Raw genomic sequence first — 25,726 nt, forward strand, 5'->3', positions numbered from 1 at the left:
AGCAAGCAGGTCTACTCTCAGGAAGCTACAGAAATTATGATTAGACATAGTACAGTAGTTGGTTTTACTTACACTCGACATAACAGTAAATACTTTGGCAGATCTGTTGATTCCAACATAGTAGTAAAATACAGGGAACTGTATCATATATAGTGCATAGGATAAACGGCTTAAGATGACAAGTGGCCTCCAACTTAAAACATTATTCAGCTTTCCTGAAAAACAGAATTGCAACAGTATGAAGAACAGATCTAAAATTTCAGTTGAGAATTACATGTTCCTGCTTCATTACTGACAACTTACATCTGTTTATTAATATGTATATTGTAGTTTTTAATATATAAATAATGCCAATAAATTCGAAATCCTTACAGAATAATCTGGTTTTTCATTTTAGTATTAAAAAAATTGGATAGTATGACTTACGATAAAGAAAGGGGAATTGGAAATTTAGCTCCTTAGAGCAAACATTAATATTTGATACATTTTAGAACCATTTTAGAAAAGTTGATTTACATAAGTAATATGATGTTAACATCATTAGAATCTTCAGGAAGAAAGTACAAGTCATTAACTTTCATTCATCTAGGCATTGTCTGTCATTAAAAAAGAGGCTTGCATGTTGGCCAACTTTAAAATTACTGTAGGAAGTACCTTGGAACTTTTTGTTAATCCTGTAATTCGATTTTGTGTAAAAGTCTAGGGAAACCAGTTGGATATAGTGGTCTATATAATAGGATAACAACTAGATGACTGGTTTTGTACATAGAGGCTTGCAAATGGTGCCAATGAGGCACTGAAACTGGTAGCTAAAAAAAAATTATTAAATAAAATTATGGTTGTTAGCGTCTACTTTTTCCAAGTTTATGTTAATTGGTCCTATGCACGAGCATCCTTCCAGGTTATGGAAAATTATTAGTGCCAATAATCAAACAATGGAAAATCCAGGATGGAATGTAACAATATTATGAGAAGGAAAGTTGCTACTCACCTTATGGCAGAGAAGATGAATCGCACATAGACACAACAAAAAGACTCTCACATGTGAGCAGCGGCACCAATGTATGATGGGAGTGGCGACTGGGTGGGGGTAAGAAGGAGGCTGAAACAGGGAGGGCGAGGAATAGAATGGTGGGGCTGGAAGACAGTCAAGTGCTGTAGGTTAGGCAGTGGGCAGGGGAGAGGTGGGGGGGATTAGTGGAAAAGGAGAGAAATAAAAAGACTCGGTGTGTTGGTGGAATGATAGCTGTGTGGTGCTGGAAAGGGAACAGGGAATGAGCTGGATGGGTGAGGACAGTAACTAAAGAAGGTAGAGGCCAGGAGGGTTACGGAAATGTTCCCACCTGCGGCATTCAGAAAATCTGGTGTTGGTGGGAAGGATCCATATGGCACAGGCTATGAAGCAGTCATTGAAATGAAGGATATCATGTTTGGCAGTGTGTTCAGCAACACGGTAGTCTACTTGTTTCTTGGCCACAGTTTATCGATGACCATTCATGCGAACAGACAGCGTGCTGATTGTCATGCCTACATAGAATGCAGCACAGTGGTTGCAGCTTAGCTTGTAGACTACATGACTGGTTTCACAGGTAGCCCTGCCTTTGATGGGATAGGTGATGTTAGTGACTGGAATGGAGTAGGTGGTGGTGGGAGGATGTATGGGACAGGTCTTGCATCTAGGTTTACTACAGGGGTTTGAGCCATGAGGTAAGGGATTGGAAGCAGGGGTTATGTATGGACAGACGAGTATGTTGTGTAGGTTTGGTGGACGGCGGAATACCACTGTGGAAGGGGTGGGAAGTATAGTGGGCAGGACATTTCTCATTTCAGGACATGTGAGAGGTAATAGAAACCCTGGTGGAGAATGTAATTCAGTTGCTTCAGTCCTGGGTGGTACTGAGTTACAAGGGGAATGCTCCTCTGTGGCTGTACAGTGGGTCTTTGGGAGGTGGTAGGAGACTGGAAAGGTAAGGCAAGGGAGATTTGTTTTTGTACAAGGTTGGGAGGATAATTACGGTCAGTGAAGGCTTCAGTGAGACCCTTGATACATCTCGAGACGGACTGTTCGTCACTGCAGATTTGATGACCACGGGTGGCTAGGCAGTACAGAAGGGACTTCTTGGTATGGAATGGGTGGCAGCTATCAAAGTGTACGTATTGCTGGTGGTTAGTAGATTTGATATGGACAGAGGTACTGATGTAGCCTTCTTTGAGATAGAGATCAACATCTAGGAAGGTGGCTTGTTGGATTGAATAGGCCAGGTGAAGCAAATTGGGGAGAAGTTGTTCAGGTTCTGAAGGAATGTGGACAGGGTGTCCTCACCTTCAATCCAGATAGCAAAAATGTCATCAATCAATCTGAACCAGGTGAGGGATTTAGGATTCTGGGTTTTTAGGAAGCATTTGTCTAGATGGCCCGTGAATAGGGTGGCGTAGGATGGCGCCATGGGAGTGCCCATAGCTGTACCCCGGATTTGTTTGTAGGTAATGCCTTCAAAGTAGAAGCAGTTGGGGGTGAGGAGGGCACCATGTGGTAAAAGGACAGGAACTGTGGAGAGTCGATGGAGTAAATGGTTGGTATCTTTTATATAGGTGGGTAGGTTGAAGGGGCACAATGGGGCTTCCTGGATGGTTAGGTTTATGGACTTCAGGAAGCATGTAGAAGGTAGGAGTGCTTGGAGTGGTAGGGGTAAGTAGAGAGATGGACTCAGGGGAGAGGTTCTGGGATGGGTCTAAGGATTTGAGTAGTAATTGGGGAGCCTGCTGGGTTATTGGATTGAGGTCACTGTGGCAAGGTTTGTAGGTGGAAGTACATGACAGCTGGCAGAGTCTTTCCACCAGGTAATCATTGCAGTTCAAAACAACAGTGGTGGAGCCTTTGTCCGCAGGTAGGATTATAAGGTCGGGATCAGTTTTTAGATGGTGGGCTGTGGTGCTTTCTGTGGATGTAAGGTCAGTTTGCATGTTGAGGGATTTGGGGAATGATTGTGAGGCAAGGTTCGAGGTTAAGAAATTCTGCAAAGTTGACAGGGGGTGGTTTGGGGGCAGTGGGGGTGGATCATGGTTGGATGGAGGAGTGAACTGAGTCAGGAAAGGTTCAATATTGGTCTTTGGTTGAGTCTGATTGGTAGGGTTGGCGGAGAAAAAGTGTTTCCACTGTAGGGACTGGGAGAAGGAGATAAGCTCTTTAAGAAGTCCTGCATGATTGAATTTGTGAGTGGGGCAAAAGGTGAGGCCTTTGGAAAGAACTGATATTTCTGTGGGGCCAAGGCTTTTGGAGGAAAAGTTCATGACTGTGTTGTGGGTCTGTTTAAGTTCTGGGTTCTGTGTGGTGGTGGGAAGGAGTTTTGGATGGTGGGGCAAGTGTAGTAAGGCTGCAAGACAGGGTTTGTCAGCTATGAGGGGATGGGGGGAGGTTGTACTCCAAGGCTGGAATAAGAAGTGAGTAGGATGGAGAGCTTTTTGAAGTGGCATTGTGCATGTTGCTCAAGACAACAAGAGTTCCAGTGTGTGTTATGTGTTACAGGAATTTGTGATTGCATAATAGGAGAATTTTTTGGATGGAGAGAATGTACTGCAAGGAGGTTTGGGCTTGGTTGACATGGTTTTGCAGGACTATGTTGGTGAGGGCTAAGGATTGGCGGAATCTGAACAGGTGGAGATCATTGTGGAAGCACGGGTGGCAGCCAGAGATGGCTAATTTGATGGTAAGACCATTAGGGGGGGATTCCATGAGCCAAGCAACAATGCACGAACAATAAGTGGGACTGGTATCTGGCTAGGGATAAGGAAACTTTTCTGTATTGACACAGATGGAAGGAGCAAGGATCCATGGCGGTGGAAAAATGCAAAAAATTATGTAAATAATATAGAATTAAGTCTGAAAAATTTTGCAAAAATACCCCCAGATGCATGTGAAAATTCATGAAAAGGATGAAATGGATGCAAAAGGGGGAAACAAAATGAAATCTGAGGGAGTCAACAAGAGCAAAAGGCAAAAATTCACTAAAATTGGTGAGAAGTCACAAGGATCAAAGTAAAGAATAAATAATAATAAAAAATATATATTACTTTGGGTGCGGGTCTGAAGGTAGTTAAGATGAAGAACGGGGATGGCAGACAAAACTGGATGGTGGAATTAGTGGGTACTATCTGCATCGAAAGTGAGGACATCCTGTCCACATTCCTCCAGAACCTCAACACCGTCTCCCCCATCTGCATAACCTGGTCCTATTCAATCCAACAAGCCACCTTCCTAGATATTCACCTACACCTCAAAGATGGCTACATCAGTACCTCCATCCACATCAAATCTACTGACCACCTGCAATACCTCCACTCTGACAGCTGCAACCTGTTCCATACCAAAAAGCCCCTTCCGTACTACCTTGCCACCCGTGGTCATCGCATCTGCAGTGATGAGCAGTCCCTCTTAAAATATACCAAGGGTCTCACTGAAGCCTTCCCTGACCATAAATATCCTCCCAACCTTGTACAAAAACAAATCTTCCTTGCCTTATCTTTCCAGTCTCCCACCACCTCCCAAAGTCCCACCATCCGGCCACAGAGAAGCATTCCCCTTGTAACTCAGTACCACCCAGGACTGGAGCAACTGAATTACATTCTCTGCCAGTGTTTCTATTACCTCTCATCATGCCCTGAAATGAGAAATGTCCTGTCCACTATACTTCGTACCCCTTCCACAGGGGTATTCCGCTGTCTACAGAAACTACACAACATACTCGTCCGTCCATACACAACCTCTGCTCCCAATCACTTACCTCATGGCTCAAACTCCTGTAATAGACCTAGACGCAAGGCCTGTTCCATACATCTTCCCACCACCACCTACTCCAGTTCAGTCACTAACATCACCTATCCCATCAAAGGCAGGGCTACCTGTGAAACCAGTTGTGTGGTCTACAAGCTAGGCTGCAACCACTGTGCTGCATTCTATGTAGGAATGGCAATCAACAAGCTGTCTGTTTGTATGAATGGTCATCGACAAACTGTGGCCAAGAAACAAGTGAACTACTGTGTTGCTGAAGACACTGCCAAACATGATATCCTTCATTTCAATGACTGCTTCACAGCCTGTGCCATATGGATCCTTCCCACCAACACCAGCTTTTCTGAATGGCGCAGGTGGGAACTTTCCCTGCAATACATCCTACATTCCTGTAACCTGGCCTCAACCATCGTTAGTCACTTTCCTCACCCATCCAGCACCTTCCCTGTTCCCCATTCCAGCACCACACAGCCGTCGTTCCACCACCATATCCAGTCTTTTTATTTCCCTCCTTTTCCGCTATCCCCCCTCCCCTTCTCGCCTCTCCTCTCTCTGCCCTCCCTGTAACCTGCAGCACTTCACTGCTGCTACCCCCACCATACTAACCTCCCCTCCCCACTCCAGCCTCCTCCTTATTTATACTGTAAGTATCCCGAAACAATGAGCAGCTGATACCAAAGATTGATTTGTAGGCGCCTAGAGCTCAGCAAGGCAAGGAAAAGTTGTAGAACTACTTATGACAGTGTGTCAAGAGATACAACCCTGTATACATATCTCTCTCACACACTTGAGTGACTGTTATGATTTATGGAAATCAGAGGCACTCATACCAAGGACATACAAATAACTCAACTGTTACATGCACCCAGTCAACACTGCTGTACAACTGATTGCTTTTTAGAATGAGATTTTCACTCTCCAGAGGAGTGTGCACTAATATGAAACTTCCTGGCAGATTAAAACTGTGTGCCGGACCGAGACTCGAACTTGGGACCTTTGCCTATGCGGGCAATTGCTCTACCAACTGAGCTACCCAAGCACGACTCACACCCCATCCTCACAGCTTTACTTCTGCCAGTACCTCATCTCCTACCTTCCAAACTTTACAGAAGCTCTCCTGCCAACCTTGCAGAACTAGCACTCCTGAAAGAAAGGATATTGCGGAGACATGGCTTAGCCACAGCCTCAGGGATGTTTCCAGAATTACCATATTTACTCGAATCTAAGCCGCACTTTTTTTCTGGTTTTTGTAATCCAAAAAACCGCCTGCGGCTTAGAACCGAGTGCAAAGTAAGCGGGAGTTCTGAAAAATGTTGGTAGGTGCCGCCACAACTAACTTCTGCCATCGAATATATGTAGCGCTAAACAGGCTTGCTTTGCAGGCACAAAGATAAATACTGGCGCCAAAACCTCTGCATCAGTAAATAAATTTAAAGAAAGGTGGAAGAAGAGCTTTTTTCTCCGCCCCGAGTTTCGACCACTGCATTTTCATACGTTATCCAATGAAGTAAATACAAATTACGTATTGTTCATCTTCGAATGTAGCAGCATTTCAATGTACTGTGAAAATCCGACTGGCAAGACTGTTCGGGGTTTTTGTCAATATGGCCAACTCTACATTCTGAATTTTGTCCTACCTGTGAGAAGAGATGGTTGCTAATAGGAACTTTCATGAATTGTGAATCACATGCAGTATTCTCTTCACCATAAGAATAATATGAATATAAACATTCTGCGATGTATTCTTTCATGTTTGCTGCTATCTCATTTAAATCCTGACTGCCTAATAAACTACGAAACTAGAGTGAGACAACAGCAGACGCGGAAGAATATACATATCATGTCATGTTTATATTCGTATTATTCTTATGACTAATAGTGATACAGTCAGAAATGAAGCATGGCAATTGACTAGATTTTTAAATCTAAGATGACTCTAATTTCTGTGCAGAAGGTAATGTGATGTACTAAAGAGGCGTCTACAAAGATTTTCAAACAGGGAAAAATTTTCGCTAAACTCTCATGCAGAACATCTTCTATCATACACAGTCTGTTATTTGGTTCTTGTTGATCATTATCAAAGAAAGCAGCAGTGTAAGTAACAACAAATAGCAGTCTCTTGCCATGGTTTCGCTAATGAGACGATTCCTCTCTTTTTTTTAAAAAAAATTGAAAGCGGCGGTAGCGTGCAGAAAAGCAAGCCATGCCGCGAGCGGCAACAGGCCGTAAACACGCACTATCAGAATGCGGCAAACAATGCACGACACAGTACAGTAATGCATTTTCAGTTTAGAGTGACGTAAACACCTATAACAAAAAATGGCGCTTATCAGATCAAAGAAAAATAAGCAATCCATTCAAACCAGACGAAGCACGTGAAAAAGGAAGGGTACCTGTATAAATACGGACGGAGCGCCTGACGCATAGCAATGGCTACCTGGTAAAGCTTAACTACTAAGCTTATGACTCGAACCATACTACTGTAGCTGTATCGTCATTCATTCGACCTAAATTGTGTCTCATATTAAAATGGACCAACTTTGTTTCGATTTGGAGGTGCGGCCTAAAACTTTTCTCTCCTCTTGAATTTTGAGTCTCAAATTTCAGGTGCGGCTTAGATTCGGGAAAAATTTTTTTCCTTGATTTCGAGTCTCATTTTTCAGGTGCGGCTTAGATTCGAGTGCGGCTTAGATTCGAGTAAATACGGTACCGTAGGTCCCGAGTTTGAGTCTCAGTCTGGCACAGTTTTAACCTGTCAGAAGCAAGACTTCCAGTGCAGTACCTGTGTATTCTGCACTTCACATACATGTGAAGGTTGAGCTGATGTAGACCATTAAGCTGATGTAGTTTTGTAAAAAAATATTTAGCATTTAATGCTTTTACTTCAGCTGTGTTTCAGTATAGTTTGGTTCTGACTGTTTTTAGTGCATTATGGAAGACTAATACAGGATGGAGATCAGTACAGAGTAAAACCCATGCTAACTTTACAAAAGTGATTGTTAGCTGAATTCAAAGATGCTTTCTGTAACAACAGAGTAGCCCAGTAACAGTATTTCACAATATATTTCAACATTTGCTGACATTTTGTTTTGTTATACTATGCTTGAGTGTACATATTTCTTACATAAAATAAACATGTAAGATCCTCACTTATGTTAATGCAAACTCAGTAACTATGGTTTCAGCAGCTGTTGTGGCCCCAAAAAATTACATTATGCCACTGAAAAAATCTGTAGGTACTTGTGTATTGTGATAGATAAGGAAGTTTCATATACGTACGAAAAGTTGTATTTTACTTACTGAAAAGATGATATGTTACGTTGCAGACAGGCACAATTAAAAGACACTTCCATATAAGCTTTTGGCCACAGCCTTCGTCAAAAAAGAAAGAGAAACATACCATTTATTCACACAAGCGCACACACTTCACACACACAGGACTGCCAACTCCGGCATCTCGGGCCAGAATTCAGGGCATTCTGGTCTGAGATGCCGGAGTTGGCAGTCATTTGCGCATGAGTTATGCTTGCTTGTGTGTTTCTCTATCTTTCTCTGATGAAGGCTGTAGCCAAGAGCTTATGTGTAAGTGTGCCTGTCTGCAACTTAACATTTCATCTTTAGAGTAAGTGGCAAACTGTCTTTTCCTACATTGTTGATATTCCAGTGTGGAATTTCCATTGTTTGAAGTATCACATATGAAACATGTGGTAAAATACTTTCCTCTTTGTATGTTATCTTTTCCCAGAAACTTGTTTTGATATCAGGAGTTGTATGTGAGATACAATGGATGTTATGAATAGCATATTATTTGTACCCATGTGCAGAAGTGAGTGTACTACATACAATCCACTCCTTTGAGCTTGGGGAATAAAGCAAAATTTAACATACATTTCATAAGCAGCAATGTATGACTTAAATGGGCCAAACGTAAACTCATAGCATCTTAAAATTTTTCATTGTATTAGAATTTTATGTGGTGGGTTACTTAATTTCATAATTTCACAGTAAGTATGACCATTAACGAAATGCTAGGCAGTTCATACTGAAGCTGGTTAATGAGGCTAAGAGTTACGAGCAATCAAATATTTTAACCAAATAGTTTATTTGGAATTGTTTGGGAATGATTTCAGAGCAGCCGGCTTGCATGCATCGCCATTCACGCAGTATAGCAAGTCTGCCACTCTGCCATGTTGCATGTTACCCCATGTGAAAGCTCCAGCTTGCAAGTCCACTATCCCCACTAACTGGTGCCACCTAACAGACTTATGGCAAATCTTATTCCCTGTGGGATGGGCTTTAATAAGGTTTTCTGCTATTTTTTAATTCCAATAGCCTTCTTTACTCGATCCCAAAAGTTGGATGTCTGTGTCAGTACTTCCATTTGGTCAACAATCTTTGTGTATCCAGGTGTCAAGCAGTGTTTCTTGAGTGCCAACTTTTTGAGTTGAATCAAATGTGTGTGCTACTGGTATTCAGGGCAGTGTCATTCCACAGCTATGGTCATTTTACCAATCATAGCACACTGCATTGGCTAGAGATGTGGTATAATCATGATTTGTGGAGATCCAGTAACCTTTTACACTTATCAGAAGTCACATAATTTGAACCAATATGTGGAATAGGCATTACATCTTATGCTTCTATTAAATGTGGTTGATGCTGCTTGGCGACGTGGCAGTACGGTGTAAAGGCACTCACTTCATGCTTTCTCTGTCTTCTAAATGGTTGTGTTTTGAGAAGAGTACTCCACTATACAGTATGGTGATGGCTGACTGCAAATAGTGTGCCAACTGCTTTCTCCTGGCCAAAACAATCGCAAATGACAATTTGCTGTTCATTTTCACTTCAGCAGTGAGCAGTTTTTGTGATACATTTTTTCAGATGTTGTGAGAAATATTTTAATTTGTCTTTGCTAAGAGACCAAATCTGCTGCACAATAACATCTATTTCAATATATTTTACATGTATGACTGTGTGCGGGAAAGTAATATCTCCAAATTTTTTACGTGAAAACTCTTCATGTCTGGCATCAAATGCATCTCTCCCAATGAGAGATCAGTTTGTTGATGCTGTCACTGAAGAATGTTTGACTTATTTGATGGAACCACAACTCACCTCTGCTTGCACACTTCATCACTATCAAAGTGAAGTCCTCAAAGTTGTTCTTTTAAACTTGGAAACAGATGAATATCAGATGGCGTCAAGTTGGTACTGTGTGGAAGATGACAGTGAATCCAAGGCACTAAATTGTTGTAGATGTCACAACATTTGTGTGTGGTCTGGCATTGTGATGCTGAAGGAGAGGGTGCTCAGTGTGTGAACGAGCTCTTTGAATTGGTGCTTTCAGTTTTCTGAGGATCTTGCAGTACCTTGCAGAGTTTATTGTAGTGCTTCAGTGTCTGTGACCCTTCATGGCGGTATCCCATTGATGCTCTCTTTTTGGGACAAAAAGTTAAACCCAGCTTTTATCACCTGCCAGAATCATGCTAAGGAATAACACCATAAACAGCTGTCATTCTTATATGGATTTCAATTGGAGGCATGTTTTAAGCCATAAGTAACTCTATTACTGCACAATGCTTCTCACACATGGACATAATTATGTTACAGACCAGCATGTTACATGCTACAATGCAGTGCCATCTAGTGGCAGAGGGTTGCAACTTGCGTCAACGAAGTAGGAAAAGTTGAGCAAGTAATATGCATCATGCGTAACAACTCAACTGATTTGAGAACAGAATAAAAAATTTTGAGGCACTATTTTTCAGTGGGCCCTCATATATTGTTGCTGAGGCTGTCATTAGATTTTCTTTTTATTATTTTTCATGTGATGTTACAAAAGCTTTTCTTATTGGTGGCATTTCTGTAGCTTGTGTAACAAGCATTTTACGTTTAACTGTATTCATGTCAGTCATTGTTATAATATATGTTGGCTGTAGTTCTCTTTTTATGCTGAAGATGATGTCACTCCACAAGCAATTTCTGAATGTTTTACCATTTTATACAGAACATAGGGCATATGCTGGTGATAAGGAACTGTACTCCACCAGTTCTTCTCCCCTTATTGGCAAATATCAGTTATTAAAATTTCTTCCACCATTGACTCACCCCTCAAGAAACTGTAGGAGGGTATGCAGTTTAATACTGGATATTGGCACAGAGTGTGTTCAGCAGGTCTCTGAGAGCATCAGTTGTAGAAATGTGATGTCATTACATGATAGGTCTTCTTAAAGAAAATGTGTAATACCAGCTCAAAACTCTTAAGTTTCCAATTGCTAAGGTTTGTTGAAGTTTTAGCTCATGATTCACTCTTTTTTCATATTTTATTGCAATTGATATCTTTCTTACCAGCATATCCAGAATGGCACGCCAATATAATCCAGCAAAGGGCACTGCTCCAGGCAAGAGGAGCCCATGCGGCGAAAGTAGCTGCCTCATATACATTGTATACATAGCTCAGTTTGTAAACATTTTTAGCCAAAAGCATTGAGCAACTGGCTAATACAATAGCAGCAATCCACCCTGTGGCCACAAGTACCTGCAGACAATGTTAAAAAATGCACTGTCATTAAATTCCTTAAATTATAGCTACAATGTTCATTCACAATTATGAGTATTCTGGGCTGGAGGTGTGGTGTGACAGCCAGCTAAAAAAACACACATAAGCAGTATGCTGTTGCTGAATAAATTATGAAGTATAGCTATACAGACACCTTTAAAGTCATTTTTCTGAATTTTTTGATAAGAACTACCTCTCCTGTTAACTCTCATCTACCATGTGCTTGTAACATACATATTGCTCTATTTCCTTTTAGATTATTCCTTCATCCCCTGTCTATTTACATTCTGGACACTCTCTGCCATCACTTGCCTGTTTCTTACACACACACACACACACACACACACACACACACACACACACACACAGTTGAGGGTTGTACCATGTGGGGTGGGTAGAGAGAGAGAGAGAGAGAGAGAGAGAGAGAGAGAGAGAGAGAGAGAGAGAGAGAGGTGGGAGGCAGGTAGAGGGTTTCAGGGTGGACGGCTGGCAGCACAAAGGGATATAGTTGTTTGGCTGGGTAGGAATGTGGGAGGGAGAGACGACAGATGCACAGGCTAAGTGTGTGACGCACAGTTGCTGAAGCCAGCATTGAGCAACACACACTGAAGGTGACATGGGGACATGAACTGGGAGAGGATGACAGGATTGAAGAAGGGGAAACTGATGGCTGGGTGACGCACAGTTGCTGAAGCCAGCATTGAGCAGCACACACTGAAGGTGACATGGGGACATGAACTGGGAGAGGATGACAGGATTGAAGAAGGGGAAACTGATGGCTGGAAAGCAAGCCACATGGAGCTCTACACAAATCGGCAAAGGCAGGTGAAAAAAATCTGAGAAGATGACCATATGATACTGAACATTTAGCAGTGAAAGTTGTGTAAAATAGATGATAGCATAAGCATATTAGAAGAAAGACTACCAATGTTACATTTTACAGAAATAATTTATCATGAGAAAGCTTAGTGCAAGGCAGATGTCACCTATTTTGAATGCTGCCCATTAAAAAGTGCAAAAGCTAATTTCTTAGCAATGTTTCATTTTTCAAGGAAATATGAGAAGTGAGATCATTATTTCATGTCAGAAATGAAATAGCATTAAAAGGGTTGAGTGGAGCTATTGGACTAGACCAAATAAGGTGAAGCCAGTTTCACTGCAAAAGTTATGGCTAGTGCTTCCTGGATTTTTTTTTTCCTTATCAATTGCCTTACATAGGGTAAAATAATAACTGGTGAAAGGTACATGGGTCTTCTTTGACAACAGAGAACTGAGGAATTTGTAGTATAAATTGCTGGAATATCCAACTCATTCACTAAATTTGACTTTAATTTATTCTGTCACCAAAAGAAACTTTAGTATATGTAAAAAAAATTAACACCTATGAAGATTAATATCATATTACTTTTTCACTAACTATCTTTTTAGTCAATTCTTCTTTATATATATACTCAATATGTAATTACTCCATTTACTTCTCGAGTTTTAATCCAGTGTTTATACACAGAGCTCCAATTGCAGTGGAGAGAGAGAACTGTTTTGCTCCCAACTTAGATTTATTAACTGATTTAAGGATTATCATACTGGCATATCTTTTAACAATGCTGAGGTTTTTACTATATCTGTCACAATTATTTTAGCATTTGGTCAGCTAAAAATGCATGTACTCTGTCTGTTCTACACTAACAGAAATATAAGTTAAAAATTGTGAAAGGTCAGAATATGATCTATAATACACAAATGCAGGTAATGAATACATTTTTTTTTTCACAGCAGTGCAGGTCAAGATAATACATGGTGTCTATACTGAAATTCCCTATTTTATGAGGCAACTTAAAATTAGTAAATCGTTCTTTGTTTCAGGTCTGAGTTGTCCGTTGGGCGCTGAAGGACTTAAAATTGCTGCCTAAATTTTTTCAACATCTGGCACACTTGAATTGTTGTCCATTGAAGCAGAAATGGCATCAGTTCATGAGAAGGCACAAACTGTGCTTTGGTATGCAGAGTTTAAATCCATTGTTATGGTGCAAAGGCAGTTTTGTGGTGTTTACAGGAAAGCAGCACCAGATGCCAAGAGCACATGGCACAGTCAGTTTGCAAAGGGTCATGTAGGAGGTCAGCTGGTCTCTGAAGAGCAAGTTGAGAATATCCGCCAAACATTTCAATGAAGTCCACAAAAATCAGTTTGTCAACTTCATGAGAGCTTCAGATGCCTTGTGCAATGTTCATAAAGTCCTCAGAAAGTGTCTGTGTCTGTATTCATACAAGATGCAGATACTGCAGGCCATAAAGCCTGATGACAAATAGCGACGAAACGAATTTGCATATGAAATGCTTAATCGAATCTACTGAAATCCTGAGTTCTTGTCAAGTGTAATGTTTTCTGATGAGGCCACATTCTGCATCTCTGGAACTGTGAACAAGCATAACATTTGAATCTGGGGGTTGCACAGTCCACACAGTGTCAGGGAAAAGGCATGAGATAGCCCAAAAGTGAACATTTGGTGTGGTCTCATGTGTGACAAGATAATTGAACCATTCTTCTTTGCTGAAACAACTGTCACAGGAATGACGTACCTAGGCATGCTGGAGATCTTTGTCTTTCCCCCCAAAGTTGCAGACTTGCAACCAAACCTTTGATTTCAGCAAGATGGTCTCCTGGCATCACACCAGTGGATCTTTTTCTACAGGGCTATATCAAGAGAGGGCATTCGCCACTGCAGTACGAGATATTTAAGACCTTCATAATCGGATTGTGGAAGTCATTGACACCATTCCTTTGGACATATTGCATCAGACCTGGATGGAAACTGAAAACAGACTCAACGTTCTTTATGTCACTGCAGGGGCTCTGTTTTGATTTGTTGTCACCTCAGGGGTTCTGCTTGATTTATTGTCGTAATTTTTTTAAACTTATTTTCACACACAACCTATTTTTGTGAAAAAAGTTTAATTCATTTAGTTTTAGTATATAGAAAGCATTTAAAACAGGGAATTTTGGCGTAGACACCCTGTATAAGTACTAATTTAGGATTATTCTTGTTTTGCTCGAAAATATGGCAATGACAAGGTGATATATTAGCTAGCTTCCCTATCTTCCAACACATGCTGCAAGAGGAATGCACAGATGCATGAAATAATTGAAGCAAACATCTGTTGGTTGTAATCTACTAATTTACTCCCACCTTTGGAATCCTAAGAGATTTTTCCATTTTCTTCATGTAAAAGCCTAACAATACTCCAAAAATGTAGGGTGACGCCCTTGGAAGAGGCAGTCCATACATAACGTTGGCTGTCCTGTAAAGCTGAGATGGCCTGAAAATCAATTAAAGTTATTAATTTATAAAATTTTCATAAGTAATGAAAAATGAATGTAAGCAATGCTACACACAAAATTGTCTACAACAGTTAGTTACAGAAAGTAAGACCAATTAATGTAAAATCACAGTCATAACAAAATAATATTCACAAGGAAAAGTGAAGCACAAAGAAAATAATATGAGAAAGTGTAGTGAATGTGGCAGATGTGTCAGGCAGAATCAAAGAAGGCAAATAATATGAACAGAAAAAAAGGCCAATGGATTTTAACAGCAATGATTGAGATTCTCCAATGTTTAATAATGTGTTAAGGTTTCAGTTGACAGTTATTGGTTAAGAGAAGTAATAGATATAGAAAAATAATGCATGGCCTAAGGAGGCAAGCAATAGACAAAATTAAATATATTAATATGAAATGAAAAAGAATTGCAGTGAATGGAGAGAGAGAGAGAGAGAGAGAGAGAGAGAGAGAGAGAGAGAGAGAGAGAAGGACTCAAGCTAAGGAGAAGTGTAGAAAAACAGGTTTCCTAAATGAGAACAGGCCAAGAGGTGATGTGGAAAATGAAAGCAGTAGAGAGTAGAAGAAGAGAAACAAATACTTTTGAATAGCACCTTTTGTAGATCAACATAGAACATGAATGGGGCCATTTATACTATTTAGAATTCTGATGCATACATAAATAAGGAAACTAAACAGTATTTGCAAATGACTCGATTGATGTGTAAGAGCTATCCACTTCATAAGATAAATGTTGCATATGATGGGAGAAGTGTAGTATTTTATGGAAGAATTGTACAGTTCAACTGTAATGGAGATGATACATACATTACAGGACTTTGATGCATTCCATGGCTTACAGCAGGAATTTCAATTGGTCTGGATCACAGTGTGAGGAGAAACTGTAGTGCCCTTATGTCTAGAACTGTGTTTTGGATTGAATGTTCATCTGGAGCATTGTAGTTCTACTACAAGAGCATAATAGGATGCAGAGTGAGTGTACACACTGCATTGGTACGTATGTACACATAAAAGAAGGAAATTTTGAAAAATCCAGCAAAACCTGAAGAAATCCTACAAAAATATATTTTGCACAGAAACTGAACCCTTGCGCCTTGTCTTTTAAGAGAGTGTAATCTACAATATTTTTGGAAAAGCACATACTGCAGATAATGTTCTCCATCTTATGTACATGTGTGCATCTTGTCTTTAGGTGCCCCACTGCTTGTCTTGAATGCACTCTTTCACAAAAAAAGTGATGTTTCCTAGTTCATTGCACGGAATTTCATTCACACTGAAAAAATGAAATGACTGTATGCCATTGATAGCTGGAAGTCCCCACCTGGGAAAGTTTGGCCACTGAGTTGCAAGCTTTTTCAGTTGGTGCCATGTTGGGCAACTTGTGCATCAATGATGGTGATGACAACACAGCACCTAGTCCCTGAGCAGAGAAAATCTCTGATCTGGCCTGGAATCAAACCTGGGCGCACTGCATGGCAGTCAGATGCACTAACCACTCAGCCAAGGGGGTGGACTTCATTCCCACTGTTTTTAGGGCTGATCAAAGCTTGAACAATATACCAGAATGAATTTTTCACCCTACAGCAGAATATGTTCTGTAATGAAATTTACTGACATGTGAAAACTGTGGGTGAGATCAAGTCTTAAATCTTCTTAAATCTAGTCCACTGACTTTCATGAGCAGTATGTTTGTCAAGTGATCCAATATAGCACTCATCACAGCCTTGGTCAAAGTTTAAGTCCACCAGAACCTCCCAACTAACCTCTGAACTCTTTTGCAGCTTCCATATGGGATATACATGAAAGACAATAGTTTGTTTTAAAGCTGTAATAAAAGTAAACATTTTTAGAGCTTCCAGAACTGGTAGTTCTGAATTTAAGTAATTCTGGACACAAAACTATCTACAAGAAGAAAGGAGGGATAGGTTGGGGTAGGTTGTAAAAGAAGACTATTGTCAAGTCAAGCAAAGAAGGATCAAAAGGAAAAATAATGAATTATATTTTGTTTAAGATATTAACAGACTTTGCACAAATGAAATAGCTATAAACATTGAAAAAACACAGTTCATCCAGTTTTGTGCTGTTATAAATACCCCATCTCAAATTAGTATAATGTACAACCAAAAATAACGTCAAAATTTTTGGGTGTGTGTAATTAAAAATGTAAAAACTATGTAGTAGACCTGCTGAAATATTTAGGTTCAGCTAATTTTACTGGAAGAATAACTACCACTTTTAGGGACATAAAAATCACACATATTTTACAAATATTCCATTCACTGATGTTCTACAGTATGATATACTGGGACATTTCTTCACTTAAGCATAATATCTTCATTGCACAAAAGAATGTACTGTTAATAAGAATTATGTATGGGGTTCTTCATTCATGTACATTTTGCAGGCATTTATCTTTGCCAATGGGAATATTAACTACAATCTCACAGTCCATTTATTCAGTGATGACATTTTTCATCCACAGTCCATTGCAGTTTGGGAGTAACAAGGATGTTCATAAATACAATACTAGAAGCAAAAATTATCTGCACTTCCTTCTACTGATTTACTGGCGCAGCCAGTAGTGAAATGCACAGCTATAAAACTCTATGACAATCTGTCCACGGCAATGAAATATCAGACAGGACTGTTTTCAAACATACATTAAAGTTGTTTCACCTTAGCAAATTCTTTGGTGAGTTCTTTATTAGAAATATGTACTAAATTACAAGCATGTAAATTGCCAGCATAAGTTTCGTTTCTGTAAACGTGGTCTATGAAACATGAAACTAATCAGTTAACTGGCATGTTCATCAGAATATTTCACATCGGGATTGTTATTCTGATCAAAAATTGACATTTTTCATGGGAACTGGAGGAGAATTTCCAGTGTTACATCTATTATCAACCTCAGTAATGTAAGTGAGACAGTGATACAAACTGTTATGTGCACTCTATTATTACTGTATGACAAAGATGAAGACCTTTCCCCAAAAAGCTTAAGCCAGGGTCCTACATAACTTAATATTTAATCATGGAGAAGAATGCAGAGACCATTTGAGCTTATTCTCATGTCTGTCTTGTTATTATGTACATTACATTTGATTCAAAATAGACCTTAATTATTAGTCTAAAATGTCATTTAATGTCATCTAACATCCTTTCATGTCATCAAATATAATCTTGTCATTTGGTGTCATCAAATATCTTTTAGTGTCATCTAATTGTAGAGACATCTCACTTCTTCTTGTGTTCTCCAAAATTTTTGAGAAACTATCTAATAACCAAATCAGGAACCACATTTCCAGAAATAACATTTTAACAGAAGCTCAGTTTGGCTTTCATAAAGATGTCACTACTGAAAAAGCAATATGTTATCTTACAAGCTCCATCTTGATGGTGGTGAAGAAGAACTACTCTGTTGTCATTGCATGTGATCTTGCGAAGGCTCTTTGATGGACAGATCATAAAATTCTACGAGGAAACAAAAATGGTATGGCATTAAAGGTGGTCTCTCTGTTTGGATGAAGTGATACCTTAACAACAGAAGACACAAGGTCAAAAATTACATTCAGAATGATATCCAACAAGATTCAGTGTTTGGCCTTTGCTGACCAACATAAATAATTCACCAGATATATTGTACTCTTACTAATCACAAAAATATACTGAAAAAGGACCTTAGCACATCCATAAGAGATACAGTGAGGAGAATAATAGAATAGGCTGCTTTATAATAGACAGTTTAATCCTTATTCTTATGAAGCAGTTAGCAGTTCCAAAAAGCCAGATGTGAAGTTACAGATGCTGGAAGTAGAGACCAATGAGCACACAATGGGTGATGCTCCATTTGTGATGTTCTTAGATGTCCAAATTCATACGAAATTCAGGTGGTTCTTGTTGTGACTTGGCAAGACAGCCAAGCCACTAGGAGAGGAAGCCGAAAGGCACACGTTTAAGCTCACGCAGGCTGGCGTGAGGTCTGGAACAGGTAAGGGAATTTATAGTAGCAAAGAACGTAAGTAACTACTGGAATACTTAACTTTAATTCATAATTGGTGAACATCGGTCTGACGGTACATGCATCACAGGATAAATAGCAATTGATAATGGCGCCTTGCTAGGTCGTAGCAAATGACGTAGCTGAAGGCTATGCTAACGATCGTCTCGGCAAATGAGAGCATAATTTGTCACTGAACCATCGCTAGCAAAGTTGGCTGTACAACTGGGGCGAGTGCTGGGAAGTCTCTCTAGACCTGCCGTGTGGCGGCGCTCGGTCTGCAATCACTGACAGTGGCGACACGCGGGTCCGACGTATACTAACGGACCGCGGCCGATTTAAAGGCTACCACCTAGCAAGTGTGGTGTCTGGCGGTGACACCACAGTTCTAGCACATGGATAAATTGATTAAAAAGCTCAGTTTTGCCTGGTTTACACTTGGATATCTCTTTCACTATGATGACCTGCAGGTATTATTGCCAGCATTCTTTCACTCATACTGTCCTATGGTATAATCTTCAGGTACAACGCAGCTAATATCAACAAAGCATTCTTATATAGAAGTTGCAATAAGAATATTAGGTAAAGTTGATTGCATACTACCTTGCACAGCCTTCTCAGGGACCTTACACTTACATGCCAATACATATGCTTCTAATGCTACTTGCAATTAATAAACAGGAGTGAATGTAAAACAAGCTGTGAATTTCACAACTAATGTGAGGGGGCAAAAAAAAAAAAAAAAAAAAAAAAAATTCAAGAAGGCTATACATGCATGTGGAGGGTTTCCAGGTTGCTAGGAGACATCGAACAGGGGAACTGGAAATCCCGAGATATTCAAAACAAAGTAAAGAGTAAAATTTTCTCAGGCTCCCTGCTAAGTAAAGCACTTATGCATCTACAACTTTTTCGGTGAGTGTTTCTTGACCATTATCAAGCAGTAAATGATTGCTGTATAACTGCTGGTCTTGACCTTATACAGCCACATTCTTGGGCATCATGTCATTGATGCGCAGTCCATACATACACGTTTTCATCTTGTGTCTGCTGTGCCCACTTTAACTTTGTGATTGCCTGGTTCCGTGCTGTACTCAGCTGCAAGCCACTGTCTTTATTGAAGGTATTATTATGTATTTTGATTTCTACAGCTTCTGTTATTATGCTATCCCAGAAACCAGTAGCCCCTGTGATGAGGTGTCAACAGATACAATTTTATGTTCATTTTCTAAAGCATGTTCAGGTACCACTGAATTCCCTGGATAGCTTTGTCACAAACATCTCTCCTGTTCAATCCAATGCTCTTCCACTTTGTACATGGTTTACCTGGGATAATACTGTCTGCACTCATACAGCATTCTGTAAATGTTGGGAGCTCTGAGATGTGTGTAATCTTTCATAGGCCTTATGAGATGGCACATTTTAGTTGGAGGCCTCATGACTGATTTGATATTATAACTCTTCCAGAGCCAGCTAACTGCAGCCAGCTAACTACAGCACCTGAAATATTAACTGCAGCAGGATCAACAATTAGATCACAGTGTTCCCTTAAAACTACTGTAGTGTCACCAAGGCCTGCAGCAGTCTACAATCAAAAGAGGAGCTTGAGGCCTAGAAAACCTGCTCTACTAAATCAAGATTTTTTATGGTTTTGCAACAAAAAGGGGAAAACCATGACTTAGGTAAGTCAGTTAGAAATGACACTCAGCAAAAGACCAATTATCTAATGAGCATGTGCAAAAACTCACCCGTCTTGAAACCTAGCAACTCACTTCCTCAAAAAGTCAATACTAAATGTGACAAACTGTGTATTTTCCATCAAAATATAAGGGGGCTAAGAAGTAAACTAGAACTGTTGACAAAGAACATTAGTGACAGTAATACTATTGATAATGCCGATATCCTTTGTTTTACTGAACACCATGTAAAGGAGGGTATCAATATGCTGAATCTAGATGGCTATCATATTGCCTCTCACTTTTGTAGAAACAGTGTGCAGAAGGGTCGTGTAATTATACATGTAAAAAAGAATATAATGTATAGATCTCTAGAGCTCACAGAATACTGTTTTGATCAGCATTTTGAAGCTTGTGGTATAGAAATTAGCACCAAGACCCTGTCACTCATTGTAGTAACAGTGTATAGGGCCCCACCAGGGAAGCAATGTATGTTCTTTAAGCAACTCGAATCTCTTCTATCCCATATATATTCAAAAAATAAAAATATTGTAGTCTTAGGAGACTTTAACATTAACTTTCTAGATTATGATAGTAGTAGAGCTGACCTGCTACATATAATGAACTCATACAACCTCACACCCATGGTAGACTTCCCCACAAGGGCTACGAACTACTGTTCAAGTCTTATAGATAATATTTTCATTGATAAGAATAGAAACACCAATGCAACAATAAAACAAGCCATAAATGGTCTTTCAGACCTTGATGGCCAATTGCTAGCTATCAATGATATATGCCCACACAAGAAGGACAAAGTCTGTAAAAGGTCATTTAGGGTAATTAATAATGAAAATCTCATGATCTTCAACAGTTATCTTCAACTCATTGACTGGAGTCCAACTTAGAGAGCACTGAAAGTCAATGACAAATTTAACCTATTTATAAATGAATTTATGTGCCACTTTGAAGCTGTTCTCCCTCTAAGAACTGCAAAGAACAAGTACCAGGGCCATACCAGCAAACAGTGGCTCACAAAAGGAATAAAAACATCATGTAGGACTAAAAGACTGCTTTATGTTTCTCTCAGAAATACTAATGATCCTGAAATAAGAGCTCATTATAAAAGGTACTGCAAGATCTTAAATGAACTTCTGATATAGGCAAAAAGTATGTTCATCAAATCAGAAATAGATAATTCTGGCAATAAAATAAAAACCATCTGGGGTATTATTAAAAGAGAAACTGGTAGCTACTCAAATGATGCAGAAAATATTGAAGTTAGACATAATGGGAATATCATTGATAAAGGTGAAGATGTTGCAAAAATTTTCAACAAGCATTTTTTGACTGCAGCGGATAAAATAGGGTGTAATGGTTCTATAAATGAGGCACTGAATCTTTTACCAAGAAGTGGACTTAGTGTAACACCCCAGATTAGCATGCCTCCTGTCACTGTTGAGGAAATTAAGAAGATAATAAGGACCATGAAAAACAAAAACTCAACTGGTATTGATGGTATTTCCATCAAAGTGTTGAAACACACACACATTTTCATTTGTGAAGTCCTGCGCCACATCTTTAACGAATCAGTGAGACTAGGAATTGTCCCTGATAGACTTAAATATGCAGTGGTGAAACCATTGTACAAGAAGGGTGACAGAAACAAAGTAACCAATTATCATCCTATTTCACTCTTAACTTGTTTCGCCAAGATTCTCGAGAAACTGGTACACAGAAGGATTCTTGAACATCTTAGTAAATACAATATTCTCAATAAAAGTCAATTCGGTTTCCAGAAAAACATCTCAACAGAAGATGCAATATATTCTTTCACCAATGCGATTCTTGAATCAATCAATAATAAAATGTCTCCAACTGGAATTTTTTGTGACCTTTCTAAGGCGTTCGATTGCGTGAACCATGAGATTTTTCTGAGAAAGGCAGAATTTTATGGGTTAACTGGAGAAGCAGGGTGCCATCTCCAGTTCCTCATTTGACCCTAGTTTAATATCCTATAACAAAGGTACAGTAAGACAGATGTTTGAATGCCTACATAAATGCCTGCTGGCCCAGGCTAAATCAAAACTTTTTACCCCATGTTCCTAGCTCGAGTAGAAGCAAGCACCAAGATCCCTCCAAAGTGGGATTCTCACATGGCCTTTTCAGACATATTTGTTACAGTGCTTCTGTTCTGTAATGGCAGGCACATTAATTTCAGGAACATTTGTTATCTTCTAGTCAGCAATGTATTTTGTGCCATTGCTCTGAAATGTGTACGTCATTATTATTTGTTTTCTGCATTCCAAATTTTCATGACTAACAGATGTAACTGCCCCAGTGAATTGTTCATTCTCTCATCGTGTTCTGAAGTTTCAGTTAAAGATTCTCTCATGTAGGAGAACCTCCGTAGATGAGGAATGGCAACAGTAGCTCTCCATAACTAATTATGTGCACTGTATTAATAATTAACTGTCATTAAACAGATGTGTGTGTATAAGTTAAAATAAAGCTAATTTAATAATAAAAGTGCTGTTGCTTTTTTAAGAAAAAAAAAACTAATAGCTCCTGCTTCCTTAATTATGCTTAGTAACCGTTGTGTTTCTACTACTGTTAGCATGTAGCTCAGCCAGTCTTGAACAGTATATTCATGTCACCAACAAATATTGCAGTTTTCAATTAGCTTTATAAAGTCTTTAAAAGGTTCTTTATGTAGATCAAGAATAAGAACAGGTCAAATGCAGATTCTTGATGGGTATTATATCTGATCTCTCTGAATTAGCTTTATTACTATGGTTTACTCTGTTAACATTACCCTCTGCTTTCTATTATGCAATTCAGACTCCATTCATATAAGAGTGCGTGATTAATACTGTAACACTTGAGTAATGATCCAATCAGTTGTTGGCTGTCACATTACAGAGTATGATGCCAGCAGAATAATTGTTATAGTTTTCAAGTACTTTGTGACAAAATTTTCCTCCTTCCTCTATCAGTTTCTTTCATATTTTTGCTATCCCATATTTTCATCATATTTTAATTCTCATTATTTGTTAAATAAAGTTAATCAAACATAACAACTTTTATAGCTTTACTCTAATATTCTCATTAGTATCAGGGGTACTTACTTGACACTGTGGAATATGACAATAGATAGGTTATGCTCCACAGTTTTACTGAACCTCAACCATGTAGATACTGCATTAACAGAGAACAAAACAACTGCTCCAGCTGCAGCATTCATATGCAACAAATATAGCATCAATGGTAGAAATAAGGACAGTTGCATATCAATTGCCAGGTGATGAGTATGTGGCCCACACTGGAATATAAAGGGGTTAGTAGCATTTACCTACACAATTACAACTTATTTATGAATAAAAGTGAAGAAAAACAGTTTAATGCATGCAGTCCACTTTCTACATGTTCTTACATTGATTAAACTGAGGTGAATTAAGACACCGTAATAGTAACTATATGCGTAAGATGACACCAATGTAAATATGTTCTCAAGCCATCATTTAGTTATTTATCACAAAGGGATTTATTTAACTTGTCTGTTTATATGATGGTGTTCACTATTATAACCTACTGTAACAATGATAGCACTGAGATGGAAGGTTTACAAGGTTGGTGAAACTTCAAGGTGAGAGCAACATTTCAAAGCCAAAAGTAATGCAACATGTGAACTTTGGTGACAAGTTATAATCTTGTGGTAAACAGACACAGCTATATACCTTTCAAGGCCCAAACACTTCCAATTACACAATTCTTAAGCTGTTAGTATGGTCAAACTTTCCACTATATCATTTTTCCCCAGAGAACTGATCCTGTAGCATTATCAGAGAGCAGGAGTGAAGTTTGGAAGGTGTGGATGGAAGATAGTTGAAGTTAACACTTATTAATCAGTCTGTAAAGCATGCTCAGGTAGTGAAATAAGTAGTGCATTGGATACAAAAGGAATGAAACAATGGAAAAATCCAGGATGGAATGTAACAATGAGAAGGAAAGTTGCCATTCATCATATACCGGAGATGCTGAGTCGCAGATAGGCACCAGAAAAAGACTTTCACACTTAGAGCTTTCGGCCAATGGCCTTCATCAGCAATAGACACACATACGCAAACACACACACACACTCACAAACACAACTCACACGCATGACTGCATTCTAAGAAACTGAAGTGTGGTTTCAGTTGCCTGAGTCTGTGTGTATGTGTGTGTGTGTGTGTGTGTGGGGGGGGGGGGGGGGGGACATATGTGTGTCTATTATTGACAAAGGCCATTGGCCAAAAGCTTTAAGTGTGAAAGTCTTTTTGTTGTGCCTATCTGCGACTTAGCATTTCCGCTATATGGTGAGTGGCAACTTTCCTTCTCATAATATGGATACGAAAGGAAGGTATTTTGGCACGAGTTCCAGTCTATGCACAATTTTAACTTGTCACAAATGTTCATTACATAAGCCATTAAATAAAAAAAAATACATATGGTCTGAAGAATGTTGCAGAAATTGTACACAAAGAAACAAAGGCATTGCAAACATGACCACAGCATTTATCATATTTATCATACAGATGAACAGATCTGTAGTTTGTATATTCTGTTAATGGCGGCATAGTATTTGTTGAAATATTTTCAGGAAACTTAAAAATGTGATGTCTTCTGTTGTGAGTGACATTATTACATACCAAATAGTGACACAAATAATATTATAGCAGTGGAAAAATTGCCAAAAACAATCAACATCAATGTATGAAAAAATGGTGTTGGTTTAGCACATCATATTGCCCTGGTGTGTTGCAGCTCAGTGAAGTGTCTTCAGGATGGGTACTTACATAAACAAACTGTGATATAGAAATACTGACGTGCTAATGCTTCAGAAAAAAAACTTTGTTTATTATTTTCGAACTGTAAACTGTGGATTTATAAGAAAATAAAAAAGTAACTCTGTTCTGGAATAAAAAAGAACAATTTTGGGTCACTACATGGATGGAGGACTGACAATGACTAACATAAAGACATGCTCAAGAAACACTTTTGTTTTAAAGGGGTAAACAGTATGGACTTTTATTTCAGGTGTTGTTCAGTTGTGTGATTTTGCCTGGCATCATACATTCATTCAATTGTTGCTATGATCCAGGGTAAGTAATGTAAGTGGCTTCCTACCTGCCAGACCTGACCTACTAATTTGCATGTAACTGAACCACTGAAAGAAGCATTATGGGGGGTAGAAGCATTTTGGGGGGAGGGGGGAGGGGTACATTTGTGATCTAAGAAAAGTCTGGGAAATGTAGTGCACGAGTAGCTACAGAAGCAACAAGTGATTTTTCAAGGTGTACCCACTCACAATGTGAGACAATAATTCAAATTC

At 39.2% G+C, this 25,726-nt stretch overlaps 1 protein-coding gene across 1 annotated transcript in view; it reads right to left on the reverse strand.

The window, feature by feature from the left end:
* LOC126412536 (nose resistant to fluoxetine protein 6-like) overlaps positions 1 to 25,726 on the reverse strand; it is a 331,497-nt gene that overhangs the window by 5,630 nt on the left and 300,141 nt on the right. Inside the window, exons 10-13 of the mRNA XM_050082181.1 lie at positions 23,484 to 23,677; positions 14,534 to 14,663; positions 11,138 to 11,327; positions 73 to 215 (exon numbers count right to left, since the gene is read on the reverse strand). Of these exons, the coding sequence (XP_049938138.1) occupies positions 73 to 215; positions 11,138 to 11,327; positions 14,534 to 14,663; positions 23,484 to 23,677 (657 nt within the window). The remainder of the gene's footprint in view (positions 1 to 72; positions 216 to 11,137; positions 11,328 to 14,533; positions 14,664 to 23,483; positions 23,678 to 25,726) is intronic.

This window comes from Schistocerca serialis, chromosome 7 (genome assembly GCF_023864345.2).
Source record: "Schistocerca serialis cubense isolate TAMUIC-IGC-003099 chromosome 7, iqSchSeri2.2, whole genome shotgun sequence".
NCBI classification, from domain to species: Eukaryota; Metazoa; Arthropoda; class Insecta; order Orthoptera; family Acrididae; genus Schistocerca; species Schistocerca serialis.